Genomic DNA, 11,209 nt, shown 5'->3' on the forward strand with positions numbered 1-11,209 from the left:
AAAAAAATAGCAAAAAAAAGAAAAATATACATTGTTGTGCTCACATGACCCAGGTTAGTTTAGTTAGATATTTGAAAAAAATATATTTTGTGTATATTTTATTCAAATTTCATGCTTTATCCATAGGACCTGTTTTGTCCCTATTCTCAAGAATCACTCATTGTTGGTTCGTCTTTTTTCATATTCATAGTTCTGTCTTGATCTAATTTTTAATGCATTAATCCAACTTGGATTAATGCATTATATTTTAGATTCTCTCTCTTTTTTCCTTAAAGTAATCAAATTCTATGAGATACAATTGCTAAATACTGTTTACATAATTAGTACTTTTCTTTTCAGTTGTCAGTCTCACAAACTTAAACTGGCTTTTTAAAATTATAATTTTAAGAATGAGCATTACTGCTTTTTTATGTATATGAATGAATGAAGTCCAGATAAAAAGTAAAGTTGTTGAAGTCAAAGTTTTTTTTGAAAACTACGCCCCCATGCGGAAGTAGAGCACACAGGTCTCTGTGTTATTTGTTTCACATTAGTTTGACGGTGCGGAGACAAATCTGACAGGAGGTAAATTGTCTTTCATTTACTTAAACGCCCATTGTTGTGCAAAGTGTACTTTTTCATATCCTTGCTGCTTGTTTATTTCTGTTCCATCTGTCCTTTCAAAACTTCTTAAAACTTTAAAGGTTTGTTGTTGTTGTTTTTCTCGCCTGTGAGAGAGAGAAGTCAGTGAAAAGTTTGGTGTGGGTGTTGGAAGTGTGACAGCGCTGCTCCAGCTTTGTCTTCCAATCAGAGGACAGGCTTCTGTGGTCTCTCCCCGCCCATGGAGAGAGTGAGGCGGAGGAGACAGAGCAGAGGTTTAGTGGAGCCAGGGGCAACTTTGAGTTTTCTCCGTGATTTTATTTTTTTCTCTCTCTCTCTTTAATGTCGGCCGCCATGACCATATCAAAGCTTTCCATCGCTTTGCTTTTAGAGTGGAAATGTTTACATCGAGCCGTGTAGGCTCGTTTTAACACTTAGTTATGGATACGTGACGGCGAAAGAAGTTAGAAACTTTCCCGATCCTGGGAGCGCAGCACAATGGACTGCAGGCAGAGGAAGCGCTCCGGAGGAGGGACGCTGTGGAGGATTTACCTCTATCTAGCCTGCGTGTGCTCAGCGTCCGCTGAGCTCAGATATTCCGTATTGGAGGAACTAGATCCAGGCTCCGTGGTTGGAAACATCGCGAAAGATCTGAGCCATACGGCTCAGAGAATCGTCCAGAGGAAGTTACGGGTGGTCTCCGAGTCAGCGGTGGAGTATTTCGAGGTGAAGCAGGCAACTGGTGATTTAATTATTAAACAAAAAATTGACAGGGAACAACTGTGCGAACTGAGTTCAACGTGTTCACAACAAATACAAATTATGCTGGAGGACCCGCTGGAGATTCATCGCGTCATGGTGGACATCCTGGATGTGAACGATAACGCGCCGCAGTTTTCAACCAGCAACATTTCTCTGGAGGTGTCGGAGGCGGCCGCGCCGGGCACGAGGTTCCGCTTGGAAAGCGCGCACGATCCAGACGTGGGCACCAACTCCTTACGCACTTACCATGTGGCCACAAATGACTTTTTTACACTGAACGTGCAGACTAAGAGTGACGGCAGCAAGTTTCCAGAACTTGTTGTGGATAAACCTCTGGACAGAGAGAAGCAGGCCTCATTTCGCCTGTTGCTCACTGCCGTGGATGGGGGTCAGCCGGAGAAGTCTGGCTCGACTCTTTTGCTCATTAAAATTCTGGATGTAAATGACAACGCTCCGGTTTTTGCCGAGACAGTGACGAAGGTGACGCTGTCGGAAAACGTCGCACAGGGCACTTTAGTTACGAAATTAAATGCGACTGACGCTGATTCTGGCAGCAACGGTGAAATATCATTCCTGTTTAGTAAATACACACCAGAACGTGTTCTCCAGCTTTTCACTGTGGACTCTAAGAGCGGGGAGATCCGTGTGAAGGGGGATGTAGACTACGAGAAGGCCGCATCTTATCACGTCACAGTGCAGGCCAGAGATGGGGGATACCCTGCCATGGAGGGTTCCTGTAACGTCATAGTGGACATCATCGACGTGAATGACAACGCCCCAGAGGTGACACTGATGTCACCGATCAGTTCCATCAGAGAAGACTCGCCTCCAGAGAAAGTGATTGCTGTCATAAATGCTAAAGACCTGGACTCTGGAGACAATGGGAAGGTTACATTAACCATCCCACCAGGTTTGCCATTTAAACTTATTTTAGCCTTTGATGGCCATTATAGTTTGAAAACTGCTGGCAGCCTGGACCGAGAAACCATCCCAGAGTACGCAGTGGTTATCAAGGCAACCGATGCTGGTTCCCCACCACTCTCATCTCAGAAAACCTTTGTAGTGAAGCTCTTGGATGTAAATGACAATGCTCCGTCTTTCTCCCAGCCTTCATACTCTGTGGACATCCCTGAGAACAATTCCCCCAGCTCCCCGATTGCTGCTGTTTCTGCCACAGACTCCGATCTGGGTGAGAATGCTCGGATCTCCTATTCCATCCTTCCCAGCATGGTCCAGGACTCACCCATCTCATCTTATGTGTACATTAACCCAGAAACCGGCCAAATATACAGCATGCGCTCCCTTGACCATGAGAAGCTCAATGCTTTCCGCATTCAGGTGCAGGCCCGGGACGCAGGGGACCCCCCACGGGCAACAAATGTCACTGTACATGTCTTTGTTGTGGATGTGAATGACAACTCACCAGTGATTGTTCATCCCTCCTACCCAAAAGATAAAAGACTGCAGCTCACTGTACCCCCATCTGCCGGCCCCGGCCACGTCATAAATAAACTGGTGGCGGTGGATGCAGACAGTGGGCACAATGCGTGGTTGTTTTACTCAATCGCTCCTGGACCAAATGTTGGCATGTTCCGTATCGGGGCCCACACCGGGGAGCTCCGCACAGCCCGCAAATGGGCCGAAGAGGAAGAGGGCTCTACTTATGACATAACAGTCATCATCCAGGACAACGGTGACCCACCAAGGTCCAGCTCGGTGAACATCACCGTAACTGTGGATGAGAAAGCCACAGCCATCGACGTTCCAGTGAACACTCGCCACAACCACTTCTACCACCACAATGGAATGTCTAACATCACTTTATATCTTATAATCTCTCTTGCATGTGTGTCGGGTGTAGCTTTCATCACGTTTGTGGTTCTCATGGTGCGCTGCCTAAGGCACCGTGACTCAGGACTGGGAGACTCTGAATGCTGCTGCTATGGCCGCCACAGGTCCAGCCGCTACCATCAGAGGCCCGGCAAAGACCTGCACCTGCAGCTCAACACTGATGGACCCATACGATACATGGAGGTGGTGGGAGGGCCCCAGGAGCCACACACACGCACCTATCGACCGTGCTACTCCACTATATCTAGTCGAAGCGACTTTGTATTTATGAAGACACCCATGCTGAGTCATAACAACACGCTCAACATGACGCTCAGCAGGAAGAACCTCATGAACTCAGCCATTGAGGTGAGAGGAAGCCATCCACAGTTGGGATGAGAGCATTACTGAGTTTTATTGTAGATCGTTCCATTTTAAATGTCTTTGAAACATCCCCAAAAGCAATTTTCATTTAGTTTGTTAATTCTGAATTATGACAGCATAGCAAAATGTGTCTTTGCTGGATTTTATGTGTGTCACTTTAGTTTATGAAGATTATTTTCTTCATATTATGAGAGGATTTTTGAGGTTCCCCTAATCTACACGGCTAATTTGTTTGAAGTAGAGTTGTTAACTTTTTTTTTTTTAAATCTAACTTAAGACTTACAAACTACTATCACTGGCTTCAAGCTATTTAAATAACAGAGAGCTTTCTGCATAGACAAAAAGGAGAAAGATAAAGACAAATGAAGATGAAGGAAGCTAGTTCAGCAAACAGTCAAATAGAAAAGTAAAGGGGAAAACATTAGTGCTTCTAACAGATGGGGGGAGGAGACATCCAGATGAAATGGGTCCTGCAGAGTCCATTCAGTGGAGTGGAGACAGAGAGGAACAGGATGACAGAAGGAGGGATGGTGGGGGTGAAGAGGAAAATGGCCAGATAGGTGGAAGTATAGGCCAAAGAATAAAGCAGTCACTGAAAAACAGGAATTTGCGGGGTCATCGGCCCGACCCTGACTTCCTGTTGTCCTCTGAACTTCTGGTGATTGGTTCCAGGAATCGGCAGCACATGTGAAGCGGATCTTGCTCCGTCTGTCCCGTACAGTCATTACTGTTGCTAGAGCTTTTTTTTTTTGTTTGTTTTAAAAAAAACCTTTTTAACATTTCTTTCTCCTGCTTGCATGTATAATACTCTTCTTTTTCATGCAAGTTTGTTGAGACTAATCTGAGTTGTGTTGTACCCGAGGTCAGGAGGACGCCATCTGTCTCCCTGCTCTAGTGACACGTGTGGAATGAGGACAGCAGTGGAAAAAAAAAGAGAGGAAGGGACAGAAAACTGAAAAGGAAGCTTGGCTTTACGCACGTGTGCCACAGTGACAGAAGGCGCAGGCCTTAATGGCTTTAGAGCAGTCGCCCTCACTAGGGGTGTTTATGTGCACGAGATTGCGTGTACAAAGCTTCAATGACAAGTAGTCCTGTGGTCATGTGTAATTTTAGCAGGACCCTGGGGGCCGTAGTGCCTTCCCACTGCTCCTCTTTGTGTCCTTTATTAATCCACAGTGTGTTGTCTTGTTTTGGCACAGTTTGTTTAATAATGTGTGAGTTTTAAGGGGTTAGAGGCCTTTGTTAATATTGACTAATGTTGTATGTTTGGTTCACATGAGGCTGCTTTAGTTAATTTTCTACAGTTTAGTTTACACATCTTTCTCACAACCTCAACTTTCTCATGGCTGAGTTTTAATGTTTTTCAGTTTAATTGAAAAACAATTAAGAGTCAACCAAGATAATTTCCAAACTTAGATTCCAAACTTAGACTTAGATTAAAACTTTTTTTATCCACCGTTTATATATATATATATATATATGATTATGTTTGCATTTGGTAAACATAATCACAAACCCCAACATGTGTCTTATAGATGTCACATTTATGTTGTGCTTGCACCAACACAACTGCTTCACGTCTAGAATCTGAGTGTGTTGCACATGCATACGTTTCTCTTGCCAGATGTCGGAAAAAAATGGATTGCTCTGTTTGTGTCGGAACATATAAACAGAACAACTTGCTAGAGAAGTTGTTAGCCTGTATGTGGGATTATTGTGCATGGTTCACACTCACATGCTCACCAACTCGCTGGACGGCATTCAGGTGTGTCTTGTCCTCACGCGTTTAACTTAAACCCACTGCTAAATCCGGCTCTACACATGGTAGTCCTCAAATGGCATTAAGGTGTAACACGGTCAGGGTGTAATTAACCTAAAGATGCCTCAGAGCTCTTTGACTCGAGTGAAAGATGTACAGAAAAAGACTGATGGCTTCAAGGTTAGCGTGATTGTCTGTTAAGTGAGAATCTCGGTCTACAGAGCTCCATTAGTCTTGCTCCGAACTGAGTGCTTGTGTCCTATTTGTCTAACCTTTATATGCAGACCTTTATGCAAATTAATGTGTTTTTCTTTTAGACTAGATAAGAAGTCCATTTCACAGATAATCCTTTGAAGCCTTGAAATCTGCGCTGCCGCACAGATAGCTTGTTAAAAAAAAAAAATAGTGCAACTAATAAAAGTTTACAAGTTACCAATGGAAACATACTGAAATAATCTTTTGTGTGCCAAACAGAAATGCATCGTTTTGAAATTTCCACACCTACATGCAAAAACACAGAAAAGCATAATGTACGGAGAGATGTAAAGTTGCAACAGAGTGTCGTATCCCAGTAGGGTATACATTTGGTATGATCAAAGCTAAAAACTGACAAATATTTTTTTTTGAATGAGCGTGCTTTCTGTCCCGCTGGTCTGTGCTCATCTTTCACTCTTCCTACAACTCAGACTCTCACACCCACGCGTATTTGCACATTTTTTGAGTTTGTTTTTAGCTTCTTAGGATGGACTCAAGCAATTATTAATATTACAGATGGAATATCTATAGATATTCCATCTGTAATATTAATAATTGCTTGATGATAGTGCCACATAAGTCCTTATTTGTGCACCCTTACCATTTTTACCATTCCTCGAAATACATGAAATCATTTCAAAAGAAAGTTGAAATGAACTTGGTTCACTTTATTCTATGCATTTCAAGGCACTTTTTAATTGAATGACCATTGATTCCATGACTTGTTTTCTATTCACTTGCACATTTATTTACCGTTATCCTCTTCTTGGTCATGATGTTCCAAAGTTTTATCTTGTTTCCCTTCTGTGTAGGAATGTTTGGCTGGATTCCGTGTTTGTTTGTTTTTCCCCTGCTCCCTTGCATCTTTCCATTATTCCCTCGGGTAGGACAGTTCTTTTAATAATGCAGCACATTGGGCTGCTGGACTCTCTCTCTCCCGGGGGCTCTCGTGTCGATTAGGCGGCAGAGTCTGGAGCTAAGCCAGGGTTTTTTTATTCACCGCATCACTGCACAATGAGAGAGGGAGAGTGCAGGAGAGATGGGAAAGACATGGCGACACAGGTAGAGATGGACAGGAGTGCAGTGGGCTTGAATTTATTAATAAAGAATAGCAGGGATGTATAGAGAGAGGCCTTTATCCAGGATTAGTTAGGAACATGGACTGTTTTGATTTCAGAACACAAACTAAATGAATGTCCAAGGACTTCCTGTGTCCTTTTACATCAACTAATCATTTTGTGAGAACTTAGCTATCTAGCCATCATGTTTTATATTCTGGCTGCGTCAATGCTTTTTCGAGTTTTACATCTCTTTGTTTTTGGTTCACTGATCATGTGCATTTCTCCTTGAACTACCTGTGTACTCCTAGTCTGTATGAACCTTGCACTGCAGTGTAAATGTACTCCTGTGAACAGCATGGCCACCTGAACGTCAACACATTTGTAGCCATCTGTAGCTCTTTGTTGAGCCTCATGTTTTCTGAATCACACAAAAGGGAACTCTTCCACAAACACACACACACACACACATTTTATTACATGCAGATGTCTCAGTTACAAAGCACACACACACAGACAAACCTGAGAGACATTTTTGCCGTTCCTGCAATGAAACATCCATTTCATGTTGCAACTTCTCTTCTCTCTGCAGCAAAAGCCCCCCAACAACGACTGGCGCTTCACACAAGGACAGAGACCTGGACCTAGTGGGTAAGTTAACTGAGACACACACACACACACACACACACACACACAGCTAAAGTGTTATTAATATCAGCCCCAGCGTTGTTGTTCAACATGAAGGTAAAAGAATGAAATCGGATGAGGAAAGTCGCCTGCCGGGGGGTCGATTTTGAAGTCATGACGGCGTGAACGTCTTAGTCTGATTTGGAGCGGCACGTTGGCATCGACTTTGGTCAAATTCCCACTGAAAGATTCTGCTAGATGTCTCCAGACTCCTGAATGAGAATCTCTGCTTGTTTCCAGGCTGCCTTATAAAATGGCTGCCACAGCTTGCACTCCCCTCCCCCTCCCCTGCTGAGTCTCTCCTCCCTGCTCTCCCCGAGCCTATGCGCCATCACTCAGTACTGCTGATGAGCGACACTGACCAGAGCTGGGGGAGTGGGGGTTGGATACCATGTTTATCCATTTTTCTCTATCTTCATTTTCCACCGACACAAAGCCAAATATAGCTTCTTTGTTTTTTTTTTCTAGTCTTCCTGTTAAAATGCAGCAGATCAGGTGTGAGATTTTTTTTTTATCCGTTTCAGATGTATAGTTTTTTTTTTGTTGTTTTTTTTAAGCGTGAGTTTTGATGTTGTGTGGGCTAAAACTGTTTTCCCAGCAGTGATTGCGCATAAGTTGAGTAACTCAAGTCATTTTCCTGAAACACACCAGCTGAGGCAAAACTTGTATAGCTAGAAAAGCACGAGACAGAAGAGTATATTAGATTTTGGCTGCACAGTCCCAAAGTTGACAAAAAAGTGAAAGAAATTTAAGGTTTATGCAACAGCACATTCTTTCAGAAATGTCCTTTTAAATTAACCCCAGCTTTCAACTAAATACACAGTGGTTCTTTCGGTTTGTATAACTTGTTGTGTTTTTAGTCCCCACATGCCGTACGGTACACACATACGATGGACGCCGAAGAATGGGACAAGGTACCAGCTTAGACTTAGACTCTGTGCGGTCGCTTTCTGTCCTTAGCAGCTGATCGGGGTTCAGCTAAACCCTCTAATTCATCAGTGGAAAAAAAGAATTGGATCCTCTCCTAAGGGCAGAGAGTGACTGAAAAAACTTTAGGTAGTGCACGGCAGTCGAGTGCTGTGCTGTGTGTAGTTGTACCTAACCCATAGCTTCTGATAGCCTCCCTGAAAGTTTGATGGGGTTTGTTGTTGATCGATGTGCAAATAGGCCACAATGCCTGCTGTGGCATAGAACCAGGACTGTGACATATTTCTGTGCAGTGTTTTTTTTGTTTTTTGTTTTTTTTTTCTGTAGATTTGCTGTGGCCTTGTATGTGTGCTATACATTTAGTCGTTCAAGTCCGAGAGCTCCTTTTCTCCTCTCCTTCTTTGCTGCCTTTGATGTGTGTCTGTGATGTTGTAGCCCAACACCACCACATGCAGCTTTTCTCTGTGATTTATGATGAAGTAGAGGATAATAAAAATGGATGTTTCATAGCATTGGAGAAGTCCTCTTCCAGAGGAAACAAAAACCTGCATTGAATCGCTACAGTCAAAGCACTAGTGCTGAAAAGGACGAGCTGGCCAGAGGAGGTAAAAACATGTCATGTAAAGGTTGCGGAGAGGGAAATTGATGGTCCTTTCTGGCCCACTTAGGATAATTCTCTTGGTCAGGAAGCGATAATCCCGACAACAGGAAATGCTCAACAAAACCACAGGATGCGATAAGTCTAACTAGATGTTAATTTAGCTTGAACCAAGCCTTCCTTTTTATCTCAAAATGTGTGAAGAGGCACAAAATGGTCTCCTTCACTGTGTTTTTAACTCCGTCTGTTTTTCATTGTCTGCCTGGCACAAGAGCTACATGTTTCTCTCCCCGTCTCTCTGTCTCTGGCACCAAACTGAGAACCTCTTTTTTTGCTGTGCAAACTGGTAACCTGTTCTCTGAGAAGGCCTTAGTTTTTGTGTTGGAATTCCTTTTTATTATTATTATTATTATTATTATTATTTTGTCCAATGCAATTTACTTTCTTTTTTTTTAATATCCTGGAGAAGACTAATTTTTCTCAGCATTTAAGGTTTTTTTTTAGGTGGTTTAGAGAAGGAAAAACTTGTTCCTGTGAACATCCCTTGTGTTTATCTCTCCAAGGTTTGAGGCACTTAAGATCATTTGAGGACTTTAAAAACGAGGCTTGTAATTCTTTAAATTTGTCAGCAATGGATGAAATAAAAAAAATTAGACCAACTACAACACTGCTTCAAATAGTCTAAAACACCTCAGAAGTTGCGGTACCGACCTCACCTCAGTTATCTTGATTTAATCTCTCATAACATCTTCATGTGAGCATAAAAAACCCCACAAAATTCAGACTGCGTGTATTTCAAACCATTTTTACAGGATCTTTTGCTCAGTTTGCCCATCCTCAATTTATATTTCCATTTCATATCCACATGTTGCTATTTTGTCTCTTTCCACATCCATTTTCATAACTGTAGACATGATTTTGTAAAAATGTACTTAAAGCTACTGTGCATCAATATACTATCTTTAATTGTAAGCACAAGTTGTCGCCCAACTCTTGTGTAATTTCACATAATTCTCAACTTCTCAAAAAATTATATAGCATCCTATTTTAATGTATTATTGGCCTGATACCAAATTAGGGTATGAAATGATGATGGGGCAAAATGACCAAATGTAGGAATATCTGTGTATAGCTCAGGTTGTCTGATTGTGCTCAGAAACATGCTCCATGTAGCTTCCTAAGAATATATATGGATATCTCAGGTGCCTAAAGCCTTTTCAATGTGCTGTGTATACATTTCTGCTTTAGCTGTTTATTATTAACCCTTTTTTTTAAACACATAGTCCTAGGCTAAGTGTTTTTAAGTGAAAAGCCAAAATAAATAAATGTTCCACGTAGACAGATAGTTATTTGTGTTGCTAAAAAAGAAGTCCCTTTGCTGTCCTACTTCTAAAGCTGGGGTTATGCAAACTGTATGCAAATAACAGAACGTCATCTGCATAGAATTATATAAGGTATGCTACCTTTAAAAAAACAAACAAACAAAAAAAAAACAAATAGCAAACTTTATTTGCTATTTAGCAGCAGTAGTCCAAGCAGGATTAAGAGCATTGTGATCTAGTTGTCAGTTGAGCGCATGTTGGTCTGCTGCACATGTGGGGAGAAGGTTGGTGAATGTCTGCTTTCTCCTTTGTTCGCCTCACATGCAAATTGTAGACTGTAAATAAACCAGGCTTTGAAGACAAAGTTTGCCCAGATGGAAATGTTCAGCGCTCAATGGGCGCCACGTGTGTCACCATGTAGACTTGCTATTTCCTTCATTAAAAGAAGGAATCGTTAAATATTTAGCCGGATTTACTAGAGGGCTCAGTGCTCACTGGCATACCAGTGAGTGTGGCACCATGGATGCACCAACACACTGCTGGCTGCTGTGTGCACATATGCGTTTGCTCATGCCTCAACAACCGTTTGAGATCCGCCCTGTTCTGTAAACTATACATCCTTCTTGTTATTCTTGCTGAGTCCAACCATCAGCTGCTTTGCTTTTTACATTACAAAGCGCCAACTGTGAAGTCATTAAGCTAAACACACAAACTGCTGAGGATCGTCTACCTCTTACTTAGGTGTTCTCTGTTTTTTTGTTATTTTTCTTTTTACCTCTAGGGCAACTGGAGGACCCGAGGTAGCCATGGGAACTGGCCCCTGGCCCCAGCCCCCCACTGAAGCCGAGCAGCTTCAGGCACTGATGGCAGCAGCCAACGGTGAGTCCGACGCCTTGTCACCAGCTGTGTTTCCATTACAAACGTGCCCAAGTATTTTGTCGATATTCTGCCAATGTCAAAAAAAAACAAACAAAAAAAACAACACAATTTCGTAATTGCGGTGTTTCCGTTAAATAAGAAATTGAATTAAAATCACACGTGAATAAGC

The 11,209-nt window shown here is 42.4% G+C and overlaps 1 protein-coding gene across 5 annotated transcripts in view; it reads left to right on the plus strand.

Moving 5' to 3' along the window:
• LOC103147442 (protocadherin gamma-A2-like) overlaps nucleotides 1–11,209 on the plus strand; it is a 101,359-nt gene that overhangs the window by 85,909 nt on the left and 4,241 nt on the right. The window contains exons 1-4 of one of the 5 annotated variants that reach the window (XM_007565780.2): nucleotides 640–3,540; nucleotides 7,220–7,278; nucleotides 8,175–8,228; nucleotides 10,943–11,040. In XM_007565780.2, the coding sequence (XP_007565842.1) occupies nucleotides 1,078–3,540; nucleotides 7,220–7,278; nucleotides 8,175–8,228; nucleotides 10,943–11,040 (2,674 nt within the window). In that variant the 5' untranslated portion in view covers nucleotides 640–1,077. Of the gene's footprint in view, nucleotides 1–639; nucleotides 3,541–7,219; nucleotides 7,279–8,174; nucleotides 8,229–10,942; nucleotides 11,041–11,209 lie in introns of those variants that run through there. The other 4 variants (XM_016678432.1, XM_007565781.2, XM_007565783.2 and 1 more) reach the window with 4 other exon arrangements.

This window comes from Poecilia formosa, unplaced genomic scaffold (assembly GCF_000485575.1).
Source record: "Poecilia formosa unplaced genomic scaffold, Poecilia_formosa-5.1.2 Scaffold183, whole genome shotgun sequence".
Classification (NCBI taxonomy): Eukaryota; Metazoa; Chordata; class Actinopteri; order Cyprinodontiformes; family Poeciliidae; genus Poecilia; species Poecilia formosa.